Genomic DNA, 21,159 nt, shown 5'->3' with positions numbered 1-21,159 from the left:
ACTCATATAGCCTGACTTATGAGGAGCCTCACCACCCAAAGCAGGTGAAAGCCTTTTTCTTTTCTAAGTGCCTCTGTTTATCCTTCAATGACAAAAAATGTACTGTTAATTAAGGTATTTCAGAAATGTACAGATTCCAGAGTAGAATAAAGCCTTTTCCATCAAATAACCAGTTACAAAAACAACATTAAGAATTAAATGTTTTCATCTAAAATTGCACCATCTCAGATGCTGGGGAAGTACATCCATTTTGTGACCATAGCATAGTCATCTCACCCAGCATTTTCTGAGAATGAGACAAAATGTACCAGGATGTGTAAAATGAAATTGCCATAGCTGTTAAGTCCAATTTCCTCATTCAGTATCTTGAATTCATTTGTTTGGTATGGTAACATACACACACACACACTCACAAAAAAATCCTCAGGAGCAACACTGAAAAAGATGATACTATCTTAGAACTATCTGAAATGTATTTAGGAAAGAACTAGGGTGACAAGTTTGACCTTCCATAAATTCATCTTTTTTTTTTTTTTTTGACTGTGCAACCTCTAATTTCCTCTAATTTGGAGAAGGGAGGGTGGGTGGAGAAAGAAAAAAAGGTGCAAAACATCTAATTCAGAGTGTACAATCTGTGTGTGTGTGTATATATACACATAATGTGTGTGTGTGTGTGTGTGTATTTTTCCCCCTTCACCAAGACCTTAGAGGTAAATAAGAGGAAAAAATGGCTCACAAGACAAGGTTTCAGGACTAACCCAAGGGAACACCTCCACAGCTGGAGAATTTCAGCTCAGGGGCAACCTGGCTGGGAATATCAGAGGCCGCAGCATTACCGACCAAGAGCACAGGCAGCACCACCAGCATCCCAGGCGCCTCTGCCGTGCGCATGTCCCTCTTATATAAAGAGATGCTTACAGTCCAGGTGCTTTTTCTTGGGGCCCATCACTTCATGAGTAGTGGCTTTGCAGACCGCTCTCGCTACAGCAGAGCCTGTCACGCTGTACTGAGCCGCGGCGATCCGATCCGTGAGCGTTTGGCCCGACATCTTCTCTGGTCGCGTCTACCGCCTCCTCTTCTGCAGGAAACAAGGGGAGACGGTCCGGCTTTAATCCGCAGACCCTCCCCTCCAAGCACCCAGGCCTCGCCTCCTCCAGCCGCGCGGCGGCTCTCTCCTCCTCCATCCCCACCCTGGCACCACCTCTTGGAGCCAGCAACGCGCCAAGCCCCGCTCCTGCGATGCGGTCCAGGGAGTCTTGGCCTTGAGTGGGGCAGTCACGGAACCCCAGCGTGGGCTCCAGTCTCAGCATCGTGGCACCGTCCCCATTCTCCCCCAACCCCCACACAGGACCAGACTCGCCCCCTGGGGACCCCTCTGTCAATCAGCACTTTCCCCGCAACCTGACACGCGGGTGCTGCGCTAGCCACGACGTGCGTCCGGGTTATTCCCTGGGCGCCGCACCCACCGGTGCCCACCTCCCACCTTCGCAGACTTTCCTCCTAGCAGCCTGCAGGCTTCGGGGAATGCATCGGCTACCCAACCCCTGACTGCCTCCCTCCTCCTCCTCGCGCTGCTGCAGCAAAGGGCTCGTCCTCCCTCAGTCGCGAAGGAGATTATCCTAGCATTGCGCCATGTTATGCCCTCGCTTCCCCTTCCTTCCCCGCCTCCGGTTCCAAAGCCTCGCCGAGGCCGATAGCCCGGGCCCCTTCCCCCCGGTCTCCAAATCCCTGCCGCAGGGGCCGCCCGGGAGCGCTGCGGCGGCGCCGGAGTCTTGGGGCACCTCACCCTTCCTGGATTTGGAGCGGAGCCGGGCTGACAGCGCAGCCCAGCCCCCCTGCCCGCCCTGGAGCGCTCCGCGGAGCTGTCACCCGGCCGCTGCCCTTCTCCGCACCCTGGGATTATCCTCTGTGGATCCCCGCGCGGCGGGGAGGGGGCCGAGTACGGCCGCGGGTACTCACCCCGCCCCTGAGCGGCGCCGCCCGCCGCAGGATGAGCGGAGCCCGGGCAGCTGAGGGAAGCCGCGCCGGTGGGTGTGTGCGACCGCGCGCAGACCGGGTGCCCCTGGGCGCAAAGTCTCCAGCCCTGGCCGGGCCCCGCTCCTCAGCTCCGCGGTCCCGACACCCGTCGCCCCTGGCCCCAGAAGCCAGTACCCGCCCGCCGCCTCTTCTGCAAGCGCCGCCGCGTCTCTCTAGCGCTCCAAGCTGCGTCCCCATCCCCGCCCCCACCTCAGCTGTGGCTCCTCCGACGAGTCAGGTGACGGCGGCGGACAAACCCGGACGAGCCCTCGGCGGAGTGCCTCGCGGCCCCCTCCCAGCTACTCACACACACCGCCCCCCGGGGCTGGGAGCTTAAAGGCGAGGGGGCGCCTCGCGCAAGCATCCCCGACAAGCGGGAGGGGAGAAGAAGGAGGCGGGGAGGCGAGGAGGCCGACACCCACCCAGCCAGCCGCTCTCCGCTGGGCTCCCGGCCGCCCCTCCGCTGCTGGCTCCGCACCCGGCACGCACTGGGAGCGCGCACCGCGCACACCTGCCCGCCGACTGCTGGGGGCTCCCTGGGCGGTAGGGGCGTTGGCCAAGCCAGGCGAGAGGGCTTCTCGGGTTCTACTCGGTGAAGGCCAAGGCAAGGGCGTCGTCGCCCGCTGCCTGGCGAAGCCCAGCCCCTTCTCCCCCACACTGTCGCTGACACGCCCGCCTGTCAAAGGCACCCAGGCCCAGATGAGCAGGGTGATTTTAAATGTCAGATCCTGCCGGCCATCTGCGACCGTTACCTGTGCGTCTTCAGCTCCTCAGGCTCCTCCGCTTGTCTCAGTTACAACTGGGAGCCCGGGTGGGCCGGTAATTCTAGCCACTTTAGTCTTAAAGGGATACTGAGGTCTGCTGAAGGGAGAATAATTAACAGCCATTAATCGAGTCCCAGGTTACCTTCGACAGTAATCATTTGAGTGCGTAAGGATAAACCCTTTGTACCCTTTAAAAGTAATTCTGCCAGTTGAATATAGTGTTGGAACGTCCGTCAATTGAATATCAAGTGTATACTTGAATAGTAAGCAGGAATTTCTAAACGGGGATGTGGAGTTGGTTAATAGTTTCACACATTGACATTTTCAAAGGTTGTTATTTATGTTCAACTCTTTTTTTTTAATTCTCACAGTAGCATGAAGATCAAAACTATATTTGTGAACTTTCCTGACATTTTTTCCCCCTGGCTTCTGGTGGCTTCTGCTTAGCCTTGAAGCCATGTATGGATACCTATCAATCTCAAGGTTTTGTTATATATTCCTCTCTTTCACCTGGTCCAGTGTTCAGTATGCAGTCATGATTTCCTGACTGTTGAGAATGATTCTAGCACTAATTGGAAGCTTAATGACTAAAGAGAGACAGCTTAAGAGCACCATTGTCTCAAATACTAGTTTTACCGTATTTACGAGGGAAATAAAAACGCAATTCTATTTTAAACAAAACAAAACAAAACAAAACAAAAAAACCTTATACTCCAGTTTTATAGCAGCTTAATATAATGGTCCCAGACTGGAGGAAAGCCAGATGTTATTCTAGAAGCAAATGAATAAACAAGACATGGTATATCCACATAATGGAATACTACTTAGCAATAACAAGAAACAAACTAATACCATTCATGAATCTCAGATGCATTAGGTGAAAGCAAAGAAGCTCAATCAAAAAATCTACTTATTATTTTGATTTCATTTATGTGACATTCTGGAAAAATCAAAACTATAGAAACAGAAAACATATCAGGTGCCAAGTCAGGTGACGGTGGCATTGAGGGAGGGGCCTGCAAAGGGGTAGAAGGAAACTTTTTGGAGAGATGGAAGTGTTTTATATCATGACGGTGATGATTATACAACTGCATGTATTTCTCAAAACTCATCAATTTGTACACTTAAAATTGATGCATTTTGTTGTTTTTTAATTATACCTCAATATAATCTGATAGAGTTGGAGTGGCGATATTAATATCAAAGTAAGTTTTACAAAAAGGAATATTAATAGCAATAAACAGGCACATTTCTTTTTTCTTTTCTTTTTTTTTTTTTTTTTTTTGAGACAGAGTCTGGCTCTGTGGCTCAGGCTGGAGTGCAGTGGCCGGATCTCAGCTCACTGCAAGCTCTGCCTCCTGGGTTCACGCCATTCTCCTGCCTCAGCCTCCCGAGTACCTGGGACTACAGGCGCCCGCCACCTCGCCCGGCTAGTTTTTTGTATTTTTTTTTTTTTTTTTTTTTTTTTTAGTAGAGACGGGGTTTCACCGTGTTAGCCAGGATGGTCTTGATCTTGTGACCTCGTGATCCGCCCGTCTCGGCATCCCAAAGTGCTGGGATTACAGGCTTGAGCCACCGCGCCCGGCCAGCAGGCACATTTCACAATGAAAAATTCATTAAGAGCATGGAACAATTCTACATGTTTATATATCTAAGAACAGAGTTTCAAAATAGGATGAAGCAAAACCTAATAGCATTAAAAGGAGAAATAGGCAAATCCACAATTATACTTGAAGATTTCAGAACTTTTCTCTGTGTAATAAATAGGACAAGTAGACAGGAAACCTGTAAGGGTATAGGTGACTTGAAATAGCCCTGTAGGCCGGGCACGGTGACTCATGCTTGTAATCCCAGCACTTTGGGAGGCCGTGCCAGCCAGGCGGATCACGAGGTTAGGAGATCCAGACCATCCTGGCTAACACGGTGAAACCCCGTCTCTACTAGCCTGGCGTGGTGGCGGGTGCCTGTAGCCCCAGTTACTCGGGAGTCTGAGGCAGGAGAATGCCTTGAACCCGGGAGGCGGAGCTTGCAGTGAGCAGACGTAGCGCGCGGCTGCACTCCAGCCTGGGCGACAGAGCGAGACTCTGTCTCAAAAAAAAAAAAAAAAAGAAGTAGCCCTGCAGACAAATTTGACCTAACTGACATTTATAAAATAGTCCACCCAACAGTGGTGGAATACTTTCTTCAAGTGTGCGTGGAACATTCACCAGGATTGACCATACTGACTGATACTAAGCCATGAAGCTTAGTATTTTAAATGTTAAAAGATTATAATCATACATATTATGTTCTCTCACCACAGTGGAATTTAACTAAAAATCAGTAACAGATAGATATATAGAAATCTCCATCTGATAATTAACACATTCTAAATAACCTATGGGTCTAATTTTCTCATAAGGAAAATTGGAAATTTATTTGAACTAAATAATAATGAAAATTCCACATATCAAAATTTGTGGGTTGCAGGCAAAGCACTGATTAGAGGCAAGTTTATAGCATTAAAATGCTTAGGAATGAAGAAAGATCTAAAAATATTTATTTGAGTTTCAACCTTAAGGCACTAGAAAAAGAACAAATTGAATTCAACATGAGCAGAAAGAAGGAAGTAATAAAGATAAGAGTACAAATCAATGAAAGAGAAAATGACAAATAATAGATAAAATCAATTAAACCAAAAGCCATTTTTTGGAAAAGATCACAAAATCGATAACCGCCCTAGCCAGATTGAGCAAGGAAAAATAAGATGGCACAAATTTCCAATGTTAGGAGTGAAAGGAGAAATCAATTCTATGGACATTAAAAAATAAGAGAATGTTATAAACAACATTGTGCAATAAGTTGGACAATTTACATAAAATGAGGAAGTAGTATAAAATAATGCTTTTACAACAGTCCAATAATGATGTCATGTCACGTACGTTGCTATTAGTTAAGTTTTGAGCAAATAACATGTTTCCAATAATAATTAAAATAATACAATGTGAATAATTTATTTTTCAAAATAGATTGGAATGGGTTCAAAGTCAATCCCATAATAGTTGCAGTTACATACAATACACTGGGAAGTATTTGAAGCCAGAGCTTATTCTTGGTATGCTACCCGTGTCTCTGGTACTATGCATGGGAGAATATCCCACACATAAACATCCTGACCTAGTGTTAGCAGAATGTTTGAAAATCCCTCAACTATAGAAGTATCATATACAAATCAATGAATAATGTCAAGGATGGAACCAATATATGAAATGTGGGTTGTTTTGGAAGATTTTAATGAGCTTTGAAAATAGTAGAATATTTTCAGTGGCAAGATTTGGAGATGCTGGCTTCTTACAGCCTGGAAAATTTAGTTACATCCATGAATGTTATATACTAAAGTGAAAGAAAGAAAATAGACTAAAAGAAAGAAATATATTGAGATAAAAAATTATTTGTTGACATGTTCTCTTTGAAGGCGCAGGCACATAATAAATGATATTCAGTAAATCTTAGGCAAGAATAAGAATTGACATTTAATGTTTTACAAGTTGAAACATCTTTGATCTTAGTGGTCAGAAAATAGGGTAATTATAATAAACACCCCAAACTGTTTTTAAAAAATACACATTGAGGCTGGTGCAGTGGTTCATTCCTGTAATCCCAGCACTTTGAGAGGCCGAGACCAGTAGATCACTTGAGGTCAGGAGTTTGAGACTAGCATGGCCAACATGGTGAAACCCCGTCTCTACTAAAAATACAAAAAATTAGCCAGGCATGGTGGCGCATGCCTGTAGTCCCAGCTACTGGGGAGGCTGAGGCCCTTCAAGAGGTTGCAGTGAGCTGAGATCATGCCACTGCACACCATCCTGGGCGACAGAGTGAGACTCCGTCTCAAAAAAAAAAAAAAAAATTGAATTTGTTTTCTGGGCCAATATACATAAATGTATATATATTACTAAATAGATTTTTTTTCTAAGTCTCTGATTTATTTATTTATTTATTTATTTACTTTTTGTATAGACAGGGTCTCATTTTATTGCCCAGGCTGGTCTTGAACTCCTGGCCTTAAGTGATACTCTTGCCTTGACTTCCTAAAGCACTGGGATTACAGGTGTGAGCCACCATACCCAGCTAAGTCTTTGTTGTAATACACATGTTTTCTTCTGAGTATCAGATTTAATATAGAAAAATCAAGCCAACAATAATTACACGTAGACCAACAATTTATTTCAGCATGAGGGCAAGTGTCTTCAAGTTCTTGATTTCAGTTTGTTTGTAAGATACAACGCATGTACAAGAAACAGAGAAACAAAGCTGAAGATAATTTGATTGCCTCAGATAACAACCTGAGGTGAAATTAGAAAATTTATACCTTTTTCCTAAATCTAAAATATTCTCAAGGTAAAACTATAGGGTGAATTTCATTCCAGGAATGCTTTTCTGTCAAAGTAGAAAAAAACATATTGGTTCAAGAATAATCACCCTGGTATATATCCACTCCTATACACAAATGTGACATGGTCACCCAAACTCAAAAGCAATTCACAACAAAAAGCAAATTTTGATATCCTGAATGCACTTGAGGAGAGACAAAAAGCTTGCTTCTCTTTTATAAGACAAGAAATGAAAAAGTGCATAAAACTGATGAACACCGTAGTGTAGCAAGAAAAAATTGTAGGTTGCACAAAATGCACAAAATATCAGTGAGACTGACATTCAAACAACTTGATCATCTTAGGGAAGTATATCATTCATACATGAAACCATTCAAGTTTCTTAAGAATTACAGTTAATGAAGTATATTCCAAGCCAGAACAAACATATTTACTAAGTTTTGTTTTGCCTAAAATTCAGGTTAGAAATGAATTCATCATGGCAACTGGCATGATAAAAGGAACATGTACATTTTACATGCCTAATGGCATAAAAACAATTTAAGTATGTTATTTTCATTTGTCTCCCAGTTTTAAAACTATTGTCAATTGTCGTATAACAAACTTAGTGGCATACAACAGCAAATTTTTATTCTTTCTCACAATTTTGTGAGTGAATAGGACTCTGCTGGGTAGTTCTCCTTTGAAGTCTTTTATATAGTTGCAGTCAGGTGACAGCTGGTCTGTAGTCATTGGAATTCTCCTCTGGGCTACCCGAGATGGCTTATGCACTTTGACATCTGGCAGATGAAACTGGCTGTTTAAATGAGAGCTGGGTTGGAGTTTTGACCAGAGCACCTACACAGGGCATCTCTATGTGTTTGGGCTACTCATGCAGAGTGGTTCAGGTTAAACACATTTCTTACACGGTGGCTGGCTTCCAAGAGGAAACATCCCAAGTTGGAATGTTCTAAGAAACACTGGTGGAGACTATAAGGTTTTTTATGACCTAACCACCAAGCTTCAGTTTGTTGTATTCGATTGATCAAAAGCAAGTTACAGAGACAGCTCAGATGCAAGGGGAGGAGATTTATTGGGGGACTAACTACCACAGTGACATAAAAAAGTAAACCTTTGTGAAGAATCTGCAGAAATCTCTGAGAGGTATACAGTTAAGTCTTTCATATAAGATTCATTGAAGTAAGAAGTTAAGTGATTCACATAAGATTCATTCATCAGAAAATTACTTCAACATAAATTAAAATAACACATTGAATTATTTCCTCCAGTTGAAATATTCTTTATTATGTAGCAGGTCATATTAGTCTGTTCACATGCTGCTAATAAAGACATACCCAAGACTGGGTAATTTATAAAGGAAAGAGGTCTAATTGACTCACAGTTCAGCATGACTGGGAGGTCTCAGAAAACTTACAGTCGTGGCAGAAGGGGAAGCAAATACGTCGTTCTCCACATGGCAGCAGGAAAAGAAGTATGAGAGCTGAGCAAAGGGGAAAGCCCCCTAGAAAACCATCAGATCTCATGAAAACTTACTCAGTATCACGAGAAGAGCATGGGGACAACCATCTCCATGATTCAGTTATCTCCCACCGGGTCCCTCCCACAATACATGGGGACTATGGAAACTACAATTCAAGATGAGGTTTGAGTGAGAACACAGCCAAACCATATCACAAATGAATTCCTACAAGATTGTGGTCAAGCTGTACATGATCTGCAAATCTTTCCCAAAGCCTCTATTTTAGTCACTTCTTTTTATATACGAGGAAATTTAAAACCAGAAAGTTTAAGTGACTTTCTCTTCATCACACACGGTGAGATAACAGCATAACCAATCCTAAACTTCATTGTTGAACATCCAATCCAGCGTTCTTTCCACTGCATTCATTGCTTCTGATAAAGGTATAACAGTATGATGTTAGATTTATTTCATACTAATTAATTATTCAGTCAAAAATAATCCTTCTTTTTAAAATTTATGGGCTAGAAGGATGGTGGCTAATATCTTAGGTTATAGAAGTAAATGAGCCCTGGTTTGATTCCCTAGCATTGGTCCTTACTAGCTGTGTGACTTTGGGCAAGGTTTGTAGCCTTTAAGGATGAGTTTCCTTATCTGTAAAATGTGCTTCATCCATAATATCCACCTCAAAGGATTGCTGTTACTATCAAATGAGGTAATGCAAATAAAACCAGTAGCACAGTGTTTGGCATGCAATAAAAGCCAATAAATATGACTGATAATACTCTGTAATTGTTGATAGACTGATTTTATTATTACTATATTTTCATTTTTATTATTTGGAACTACAACTCAAGTGTATATAGTTCTCTGATTGAAATATTGTTTTACTAGTATCATCTTTAAAGTGAGAAAATAAATTAATAATTTTCCTAGCTCCAGAGATGTGAAATCAGATTACTTCAAAATTATCATGGAGAGGATCAAGCTTCTATTAGTTTCAGGAAACAAGAGTAGAAAACATATATACAGCTGGGTGTGGTGGTTCATACCTGTAATTCTAGCACTTTGGGAGGCCCAGGTGGGCAGATCACCTGAGATCAGGAGTTCGACACCAGGCTGGCCAACATGGCGAAACCCCGTCTCTACTAAAAATACAAAAAAAAAATTAGCCAGGTGTGGTAGCTGTAATCCCAGCTACTCGGGAGGCTGAGGCAAGACAATCTCTTGAACCCAGGAGGTGGAAGTTGCAGTGAGCCAAGATCCTGTCATTGCACTCCAGCCCAGGCAACAGAGCAAGACTCTGTCTCAAAAATAATAATGATAAAATAAAATAAAACGTATCTACATATGCAAATAGATGTTGTACAGCAATACTGTTATGAACGGCATTTTGTTATTTCCTTTTTTTTTTAATTGAAAAAGATGATTGCAAGAGAATTCTTTGGAGTAAGAAGATTTTACTTTGAGAAAGAAGAGGATTAATCAGCAAAGTCTGTCTGAAGAAGGAAGTTTCCCAAGGAAACTTCTAACTCAAGGGCATAGGAGAGTCGAAGCAGTGTGCCTCACCTTCAACTGTGTATCTCCAGGTTTTCCTCTCATTCTTTAACTTGCTCCTGTATTTTAGGTTGCTGTTTTTGTTTGTCTACAGCTCATTTTATATTTGAAGTTGCTTATGGAAAATGACCCTGACTTTACTTGATGCTTCATCGCACGAGTATCACAGAAGCCACATGCATTTGCCTTTGTGCAGCTCCAGGAGCACAGCGGTGGACTGTGAGAAGAGCTAGTATTTCTCATACTCCTTCAAATTGTGTATCTAAAACACACACGTTACTGATAACTTCAAAAATTCTCATGCAAAAAATAAGTGAGTTGTTTTTGTTTTTGTTTTAGACGGAGTCTTGCTCTGTCGCCAGGCTGGAGTACAGTGGCATGATCTCGGCTCACTGCAACCTCCGCCTCCCGGGTTCAAGCGATTCTCCTGCCTCAGCCTCCCGAGTATTTGGGATTACGGGCGTGTGCCACCATGCCCGGCTAATTTTTGTATTTTCAGTAGAGATGGTGTTTCACCATGTTTGCCAGGATCGTCTCGATCTCTTGACCTCGTGATCTGCCCACCTCAGCCTCCCAAAGTGCTGGGATTACAAGCATGAGCCACCATGCCCAGCTATATACTTATATGTATATAAATATATGTATATAAATATGTGTGTACATATATAAGCACTTATGTATGTGTATATATGTACACACATATAAGTATACATATACATATATGTACATATATACACACATATACATATATGTACATATATACAGATATATATGTACATATATATACACACACACATACACATACACATATATATAGGTCTTTATAGTCAACCTTTTCTGTTTCTCTAGTAACAATAATATTAAAGAGGAATGGAAAGTTTAGGCTATTTGGTATTCAGTATAACCAGATGAGAATGAACTGCTGTGTTACTATTTAAACTAATTTTGGCTAGAACAAGTGCAACCTTAGTCTTTCTAGAGCATAATGCATTTAACAATATTGAATTTCTTTTTTAATTTGCCTCAAGTACTTTCCTTTGTCCAAGGACTTATGCTTCAGACAGTCAGGAGTCATACATAGCACAGAACATTGTTGTGGGAGGTTCAGATAATTAGTGGACACTACATTTGCAGTTTGTTCAAATACTGTACTTGAATTATGCTAGCCACACATCAGAAAGTTCCCAAATAAACCCCCAAATGAAAGCATAATAAAACAAATTATATAATATTCTTTCTTGTAAAATGTTATTTTGGAGAAAGTTTTCAGCTGAGAATCACTTTTCACTTTTAAGTTGGAAAATAAATTAGAATAATGCTGGAGTGCCAACGATTTCCCATGGAGAAACTTAAGAGTGAGTTAATTGTTGTACTCCCAATTTATGGCTGTTATTGATTTGATTAACAGGTGTCTTCACCTTAAAATTGTGTCGCATTCAGCCTAAAACTGGGTTAATTCTCTTTTCATTGTGAATGATTTTAAACATATTCATATAAACAAAACTCAAGAAATTGTCTGGCATTGTCTCTCATGAGCTTGGATCCTTGTTTAGTCCCTGTATCAGATGCTTTTAGGTGAGCATTATCAGAGATGTACATTTGGTTTATGACACCCATGTCAGTGTTAATGGTGCATTTCTTATATCTGGTAGATATGGGGAGACAATTTGTTTCCATTGTTACTCACTTTATTCTACAGCCCCTGTCAAGTTCGCTATTTTGCTGATAAAAAAGAACAGACATTCTGCCTGTAATCCCAGCACTTTGGGAGGCCGAAGTGAGCGGATCACTTGAGACCAAGAGTTTGAGACCAGCCTGGACAACATGGTGAAATTCTGTCTCTACCAAAATACAAAAATTAGCCGGGCATGGTGGTATGCACCTGTAATCCCAGCTACTCTTGAGGCTGAGGCAGGAGAATCGCTTGAACCCGGGAGACAGAGGTTGCAGTGAGCTGAGATTGTGCCACTGCACTCCTGTGTGGGCAACAGAGGGAGACTCCATCTCAAAAACAAACAAACAAACAAACAAACAAACAAACAAAAAACCCAACATTGGCATTACAATAAAATTCTGAAATTTCCATTTCATGGGCAAAAGTAGTAAAATATAGATCAAACAAGTAAGTTGATAAATTTAGTATTTATGCAACAATGTTTATTAGGGATATCAAAGTATTTCTTATTAATACTCCACAAAATTTTCAAGACATATATATAACTGAAGTAACAAATACTGATTTTTGTTTCTTTGAAGTTTTGTTGAGGGTTTTAGCCCTCAGCCTGATGCTATCCAGTGAGGAACATTATTTAGCAGCTGCATGATTTATTGCTGGTTGCATTTGGAAATGTTACTGATTGCCATTATCACATGATCTCTATTAGGAAGCCATAGTCTATTCTGAACTCTATATATATATATATATATATATAGTTCATATATATATATGGAAACTATATATATATATATATATGGAAACTATATATATATATATATATATATATATATATAGAGAGAGAGAGAGAGAGAGAGAGAGAGAGAGAGTTGATTGATTTCCAACTATAGTAATGGATTATGTGGCTGCCTCTGTTTGCAGCCCACCTCAGACACACAATATCTTGCTTATAAGCCCTTAAAGGTAATTATGTCTGCTTAAGTACTTCATCTTTCAGGGGTTATAATCCCCCAGCAGCCTTGCCACTTACTAGGCATCAGTTAAGTTCTTAAAATATATCTTGTGTTTTTTCTAGTAGCAGTTGTCTGAGCTTCAACTGGCCATCCTGGAGGTATTTCCATATCCTTATTCTCATTTGCTTCATCCCATACAGCTGTATGTACAAGGAATCGTTTTCATGACAGGGAACTGACCACAGTCACAGAACTCATTGCCAGATAGTCTTTTGCCCCTTGGTTCCCCTTAGTGACCATTTCAAAAGCTGTATATGACATTTATGATAGCTTTAAGTGTCACTATCATCTGGAAAGCTGAACACATACCTCTGGAACTTGATACTTCACTGACTCAAGATAAAACTTTGTCAGTTTAGTCTTGGCCTCCTTGATTCCGGAAACCAAAGTACCTATCATTAAATAATGCCCTATGTGTTTTAGCCCCACAGAGTAGATGAAATGTCACGACTGTGGGTAGGGCTACCTGACAGAGGCTTGTCTGAAATCTGGTCTGTAGATAAGTACTCATTCCACGGTTAGCAAGTTTCTTCTTATATGGAAACTTCCAGAAGAACAGCAATTAGCAGAATCATTTGAGAAATTAAATAACTTTAGCTACCATCATAATGTGGATGATATCTTGGGGTACTGAATCTTGTTACATGTGTGGAAAAATATTCTAACACAATCTATGTCTAATTTTTATAACTATAAGCAAGCATATGTAGATTGCTTTAACTGTTGCTGAAAGCATGTACTCTGATGCTTCATTTAGGCGGGGCCAGCTATGGAAAAATGAAAAAAAATGAGATGCAGACCTCAGCCTACCTCCAGGGTTCAAGGTGCAGGTGCCTAAGCCCAAATTGCATATGCTAAGATAACATTCAACATTCCAGAAAATAATTGGTGTTTGTTAGACATAGCAAGCAGAGAGCCAAGCAGGCAGTAGTTGGTTAGCCAGGCAAATCTGCCATAAGGAATCACAGCCCAGTCAGCAAACTAGGGGTAGGGGCAGGACTCCAACTTAAGTGGGAGGAGTGCTGGTAAGAAAAAATCTAGAACAAGACTTAAATGTCATTCTTAAATACTACCTGGCTTGTATCAGGCTTAGTTTTGACTTGGAATAGCATAGATCCTGCAAGTATGAATAAAGTAGTCCCATTTCTAACAAAGGGTGTAGAGGCGGGAAATGAAGGTAGCAAGAATTCTGCCAATTTAGCCTTATTATCTTGCACTATAGTTTCATGTTTAAGCTGTCTTCAAGTGGTCTGGAAAGTAGAGTGTTAATAATATGCAAACATATTTCTTCATAGTGTTAAACATAAAATTCAAATAATATAATTACTTTTTGGTGTTTATATTTGGTTTAATATACCTATATATGTTTAACACAAATAATTTTAATCATAATCTTATCTTGCTTTCAGCATTAACTACAGCAAAAGTAACTTTTGAAATTGGTGCTAATTGGATGTGTTCTTTTTATAAAAAGCAAATGTCTTCCTTTATTTACCTAAGCCCTCTCAATTTTTATAGATGAATGAATTTACTGACTCTGCAACTGTCTGATTTTACCTCTTAAAATTTGTGCCTCTCCTCAGTACAGATATGTTTGATGAGTGAGCTAATGAATAAATGGACCAACATCCAGCACAATTGTAAAACTTAGTATATGCCTAATAAATGAATTTAATAAATGAATGAATGTGAAATCATGGGTAGTAACGACATTGGCAATGGAAATTAATTTTTTGGAAAATTTAATTTCTGAACTCAGAAACCTCGATTGTATGAGGTCAGATACATAGAGAAATTAAAAGGACACTACCTGCCTTTTTTTTTTTTTTTTTTTCAATTCAGATGGCTTTACTCCAAGGAATTCTAGGCATTGCCACAAGGTGTAATTTGCCAACTGCATATGAGTCCTTAAAATACCTTCAAGTAAGGCTACAATAATTGTTCAAAAGTAGGTTTATAGAGTTAATCACTGCTGTGTTGTGAAAAAACTACAATTTTGTTAGCACAGTAGTACATTTTGATAGGTATATGTAGCCACATTGTAAAATAGCTAATCTGTCACACTGTGACTCATGATTCTTGACCATGTTTCATAATATTTCTTCCTAAAATTTGCTCAAAGCTTTGATATTTTACCAACTAAAAACACTTTTCCATAAGCCTTAATAAGCTTATGATGAATTTCTGCTGCAAGAGCAATTTTCATATTTAAGAATTAAATCGGCCATGCGCAGTGGCTCACACCTGTAATCCCAGCACTTTGGGAGGCCAAGGCAGGTGGATCCCCTGAGGTCAGGAGTTTAAGACCAGCCTAGCCAACATGGTGAAACCCCATCTCTACTAAAAATACAAAAATTAGCCAGGCATGGTAGCGGGCACCTATAATCCCAGCTACTTGGGAGGCTGAGGCAGGAGAATCACTTGAACCTGGGAGGCGGCGGCTGCAGTGAGCTGAGATCACACCATTGCACTCCAGCCTGGAGTGAAACTCCATCTCAAAAAAAAAAAAAAAAAAAAAAGAATTAAATCACAGTATATGCTTTGCCTAAGGGCCATATATGTAGGAGATAGTTGTTTTAAATTAAATATATTAAACCATAAACACTGACAGATAAATCATCTTACAAGACAGCTTTAAATCATAATGTGATGTGACATTAATTTATCAAATATTTGTTCAAGACCCATATGCCAAGCACTTTCTAGGCAAAAAGCATTCTAGCAAGAGAACATAGACAATAAACTAATAAGAAAATTGTCTAAAATATTAGAAAGTGGTAAATGCTCTTGTAAAAGAGTAAGCAGGATCTGAGGGCTAGTGTGGGAGGAGTGGAGATGTGATCTTAAATAGGGGGTGGTTGAAAGTGGGTGCTCATGAAAGAGGTACATTTGAGTAAAGAAGATGGTGAAGGAATGAGTTGCTTTTGTGTACAATACGTTAATAATTATTCTTGTAAATTTCCTTCCGGACAGCCCTCATTGTCTATATGGATGATGTCATTCTCTTGCCAAAAACTCTTCAATGACTTCCTACAGCATTTGGCGTAATATGTAAGCTCCTTAATTTGTTTTATGACTACCTCCGTGATCTCAACTCATCTTCAGTCTCTAGCCCCTTGCCTTTTTCTCTTGATTACTCTGCTTCAGCCGTACTGGATTTATTTCAGTTAGCTCGTGAGTACCAATGGCTTTCCTACCTTTTGGCCTTCTCACAAGCATTTCTTCCTCTCTGCTTGTAATCATTCTCCAGACTTTTACCTGACCAACTTCCCAACTAGCTGACTACTCTACTTTGCCCTGTTCTTACATTCTCATTGCACAATATGTTTGCCTTCCCATCCCTTATTACAATCATAAGTAAATAAAATGTAATCATTTGCTTAGTTTCTATTTTTCTGATAGATATTAAGCTCCTTGACGATAGGGATGTTGTGAGATGTCTGCGTTGTTCGTCCCTGTGTCTCCAATACCTGCCACATGGTAGATGCTCAGTATTTATTGAATGACTAAACCATGCTTCCAAAGGGCATGTAGCTGGGCTAAGAAAAGAGAATGTACACAAGGTTAGGGTGGGAAAATAAAAGTGAAAAGTGTTTTTTCCCTGACTGCACTTAATATTTCAGCAAGTTAAATGGCCAAGACTGAAAGACCCTTAAGGTCTTTAAGCAGTTCTTTTAGGGTGTATTCTTCTCACGAATCCACATATAACTGGCAATGAATCTCCTTAGGTAATGATTATAGACTAGGAAATGTAGCTATTAGACACTTCTCCAAACATTTTGGTTCTCTCTGCTACCAGGCATGTGGTAGAAATCCACTTCCCTACCCTCTTGAAGTTGGAGATGGTCATGTGACCTTGGATTATGAACTCTGAGTGGATATAGGATGTCACTTTTGGGAAGAAGCTTTAAGAGTCACGACACAATTAGCACCTTTCTCTTTGCCACAGTACCTGGCAGTGCTTCAGGTAGTAGCTAGCCTGTTAGTGGGTCCCTGTTCCCTTCTTCATTGTTTTGCTTTCTACCTGTCTCTGCCTTATCTCAGGCGTCTACTGTTTCTGTCCTGGAAAACCTCTTAACTTATGTCCTTGTTTTCACTTTCACTCCCCCCTGGTATATCTACTGCATTGTGGCCAAAGTGTATTCTCTAAAAGAGGCTCTGATCACACTCCTCTGTTTAAAACTCTCCGGGAAATTCTCATTAACTTCAGGAATAAGTCTACACCCTCAGCAGAGTGTATTCAAGCAGGACCTTTGAGACCCTCAGCCACTGCCCTGTCCCATCACAAGCTAGTCGGATGTCCATCCCCCATAATCCCATATCTTACACTTCTATATTAGTGCTTTTCACAATATCTCACAGCAACCCCTGTCAGCTCTGTGACAGCAGAACACTGGGCTGCAAGGATCTTAGTGCCACTCCAGGGTGGCACACCCTCAGCCCTGCAAATGTTTTTTACTCACAATTGACCAGGCAAGTAAAAAGAGAGCATACAGTATGCTTGTTATTGAAATCACCAGGTATACATCTCTGATTTCTGATTCATTTTCTTTTCCCCCCTTTTTCCCTTAAGATAAAAGATTTATATCTTTTATTTGTGTTGAACATATTCAGTCTTGAAACGTGTTCATCTCTGATATGTATGTGCCCTCTATATTAATTATAAGTCCCTTTTCCTAATTTATTTTTAATCACTGGATGTTGTCCTCCTCTTAGGATTTATTACTATGGGAGCCTGAACAAAATAAAAATTTAAGTATAGACTACTTTATTCAAAGTATCTTAACTACATTTAAGTCCTATTGGGTTTACAAAAAACAAAACAAAAACAAAACAAAAAAAACAGGAGAAAATTAACGAGTGTCAACTAACACTGTCAAAGGGGCAGAAACTGAAGGCCCTCAAACCATGCCCAGAGGGACCAAATCTCCATGTGGTCCTATTCAAGTAAAATAAATTACTGACCTTAAATGTACTTGAATATCACCAAAGCTTAGAAACTACATTAAAAATACGTATTTTTACACTACAGAAAAATAGAGAAATAAGTTGATGATCAAGTTTGAAATACCAGGACCTCATGAATAGAAAGACTGGGTAAGAATAAAGGACTGTAAAGCCAAAGACTGTTGAGTGTTTATCTAGTACAGTACATCCTCTCCTTCTGGCAACAATCCATTTAAGTCATCCTATAATAGGGAGAATCTCTTCTTTTTGTGAAGTCATGAGAAATGAATTCCATAAGCTCTCTTGATTGTTCATTCCACTGGGATACCTTGGTCATCCCAAACCGTTTCAACATTTTAACTGCCTTCTAATTTCTTTATCATCTTTGATTTGCCCTACTTTAAAATATTTAATTTTGGCAATTTGGTTCAATTATTTTTATATCACAGTTATCATTTGTCGAGGGTAAGTTTTAGCTTACATATATTTAGGTGGGCTTATATTTTGTCCTGTAGGAAAAAGTGATGTAAGAATTAAGCATGTATATAAGAATATTATATGTTTACCTAATTTTAAAATTGCAAATCACATTTTAAAATTTGGTGGCTCAAACTATAAATAAAAATTTTTGACTGGGCACGGTAGCTCATGTCTGTAATCCCAGCACTTTGGGAGGCCGAGGTGAGCGGATCACAAGGTCAGGAGTTTAAGGACCAGCCTGGCCAACATGGTGAAACCCTGTCTCTACTAAAAATACAAAAATTACCTAGGCATGGTGGCATGCACCTGTAATCCCAGCTATTTGAGAGGCTGAGGCAGGAAAATTGCTTGAACCCAGGAGGTGGAGGTTGCAGTGAGCTGAGAATGCGCCATTGCACACCAGCCTGGGCAACAGAGCAAGACTCTGTCTCAAAAAAAAGAAATTTACTTGGTAAGTAATAAGAGCTTAATAGTAATTTTTAAAAGGAAAAGATTATTCTTTTCAGTTTAAAATTTATTTTACAAAACATAATATTAATTTAGCTCAATTAAGCCATTCCATAATGTACACATATTTCAAAACATCATGATTAATGTATGCAAATCTTTGTCCAATTGAAAAACTCATTAATTAAAAATCTAGAACATATTACTATTAAATGAATGTTTAGTTTTAAATATGTGAAAAATGTTGAGAATAACATAGTTGTAGTTTCTTTTAAAAACCACCGCCACAACAATAAAAGATGAAAAAGGCCATTTTCCTATTTATAGCAGGGGCTACAAATAAAATATTTTATTTTATTCAATACATTTTTCAAAGCTCTTTTGCTTAGATTAGTTGCCAGGGAGCCTGAAGTTTTCATTATCTGAATTTCACCTTGGGATTAGGGGAAAGAAATTGGATAGTGTTGTCTTCTGAAGGCACTATTCAGATGAATCCACAAGAACTCAGAGGAAGAGAGGGAATATGCTAAAGAAACTCATTTACCCTTGTCCCTATTACCAAATATTTATTTTTATTAAGGAGCTATCAACACAAAAGACACAGAGACCCTGGCTGTGAATGAATGAGGTAATGTACAATTAGCTTTTAGTAAATTTTTTAAAAAAGAAGCAATGAACAGAAACACAATGTTTGGTTTGTGGGATAAGACCTCAGAGAACCTCCTATTAGGATTACTGAGGTCAAGAGTATAGGGAAGGATTGGAACTACTGGGAGGCCAGGCAAAATTTTGTAGCCATGATAGGATAAAAAGCTGATTACACCTGCTCTTCTACAATTTTACCTAAGGCTAGGGCTTCAATATTTATTCAATTTTGTCATTTTTTCATTAGTTTAGTCTTTCATTCACTACTCATTTGATGAACACCTACTTTTTAACCAAACACTATCATGAACACTGGATGACAAAGATGAAAAGGACAGAGAGCCTGCCCTGGAAGGAGTCAGAGTTGATGCAGGTCCAAACACTAGTGTTTACAAGAATCGCCTAGTGGTTTTTGCTTCAATAGGAGATTCCTGGATTCCATCCACAGAGCCTGGGATTCAGGAAGCATGGAGGTACTGAGGTGAGTGTAGCAATGATCTTCTGAGTGTGCACTGATTTGTCTCTTGGCCTGGCGTTGTATGTGCTCTAAATTCAGACTGATCTCCTTCAGTTCGTTAGAAGGAATAAAGTGTGTCTTGACAGAAGAAAGGAATAAATCAGTAAGGAAAGTATAAATATAGAGAAAAAAATGATCACTTTCTTCTTCTCTCTCCTCCTCTACGCTCGTCGCCGCTTCCCCTTAGTGGGACCCCCCAAAAAGACAAGACTGGGCAGTATTGGAGTGACACACAGATACGAGGCTGTTTCCACACCGGAAAGATCCTGACATCTGAGGAAGTGGAATTCCACACTTCACAGGATGGGCAGCAGTTGCAGTCCCTAACTGTGAGGCAAGCCAGCTTGTTAGTGACCCCAGGAAGAGGTACCCCGCTTGGTCTAAGTGTTTGTGTAGCAGCCACCTTTGAGTTCTGTGGGAAATGTGCCAGCTTCCTACAGGGTGAGCCTGAGGAGCCTTAGAAAGCTACCACTGGTGCATGCCTGTAGTCCCAGCTACTTGGGAGGCTGAGGCAGGAGAATCGCTTGAACCTGGGAGGTGAAGGTCGCAGTGAGCCGAGATTGAGTTACTGCACTCCAGCCTGGGCGACAGAGTGAGACTCCCAAAAAAAGAGAAAGAAAGAAAAAGAAAGAAGGAAAGAAGGAAAGAAGAAAAAAGAAAGAGAAAGAAAGAAAGAAAGAAAGAAAGAAAGAAAGAAAGAAAGAAAGAAAGAAAGAAAGAAAGGAAGGAAGGAAGGAAGGAAGGAAGGAAGGAAGGAAGGAAGGAAGGAAGGAAGGAAGGAAGGAAGGAAGGAGGGAAGGAGGAAGGAAGGAAGGAAGGGGGAAGGAAGGAAGGAGAGAAAGAAAGAGAGAAAGGAAGAGAGGGAGGGATGAAGGGAAGGAGGGAGGGAAACTGAGGCAGGAGAATCGCTTGAGCCCAGAGGTGGAGCTTGCAGTGAGCTGAGATAGTACCACTGCACTCCAGCCTGGGCAACAAGAGTGAAACTCTATCTTGCAAGAAAGAAAAAGAGAAAGAGAGAGAGAAAGAGAGAGAAAGAGAGAAAGGGAAAGCTGGAAAGCCGCCACCGGCTCACAGATCCAGGGACCACCACCATTTGAATAACTCACATCGGAGGCAGTAATGCAGTATTAAAGATTTTCCACTGAAATGATCCAGGCCATGGGGACTAACTGCCACACTCACTCCCACCAAGAGCTACCCTCTGCCTGTCCATTATCGCCCCTCACCATCCTCTTCTGCCCTCTCACCTGCTCCCTCCTTCCGGCT

The 21,159-nt window shown here is 40.7% G+C and overlaps 1 protein-coding gene and 1 long non-coding RNA gene across 28 annotated transcripts in view; one reads left to right on the top strand and one right to left on the bottom strand.

The window, feature by feature from the left end:
- The window catches only part of SNAP91 (synaptosome associated protein 91), a 150,639-nt gene extending 147,840 nt beyond the window's left edge, over positions 1-2,799 (bottom strand). For 14 of the 27 annotated variants that reach the window (XR_012095080.1, XM_038002216.2, XM_008006489.3 and 11 more), the window contains exons 1-2: positions 1,960-2,206; positions 919-1,078 (exon numbers count right to left, since the gene is read on the bottom strand). Coding sequence is in view for 25 of the 27 variants with exons in the window: in XM_038002216.2 (XP_037858144.1) it covers positions 919-1,048 (130 nt within the window). In the remaining 2 variants the exon portion in view is untranslated. Of the gene's footprint in view, positions 1-918; positions 1,079-1,786; positions 1,903-1,959; positions 2,207-2,226; positions 2,554-2,768 lie in introns of those variants that run through there. The other 13 variants (XM_038002218.2, XM_008006490.3, XM_038002212.2 and 10 more) reach the window with 8 other exon arrangements.
- LOC119625169 (uncharacterized) lies at positions 2,555-19,289 on the top strand. The gene is made up of 3 exons (XR_012095081.1): positions 2,555-2,835; positions 15,831-15,908; positions 19,121-19,289. It is a non-coding gene; the product is annotated as an uncharacterized lncRNA (long non-coding RNA).
- The last annotated feature ends 1,870 nt before the right edge of the window (positions 19,290-21,159 follow it).

The sequence above is a fragment of the Chlorocebus sabaeus genome, chromosome 13, assembly GCF_047675955.1.
Source record: "Chlorocebus sabaeus isolate Y175 chromosome 13, mChlSab1.0.hap1, whole genome shotgun sequence".
Lineage (NCBI taxonomy): Eukaryota > Metazoa > Chordata > Mammalia > Primates > Cercopithecidae > Chlorocebus > Chlorocebus sabaeus.
This window is presented reverse-complemented; position numbering and strand designations above follow the sequence as displayed.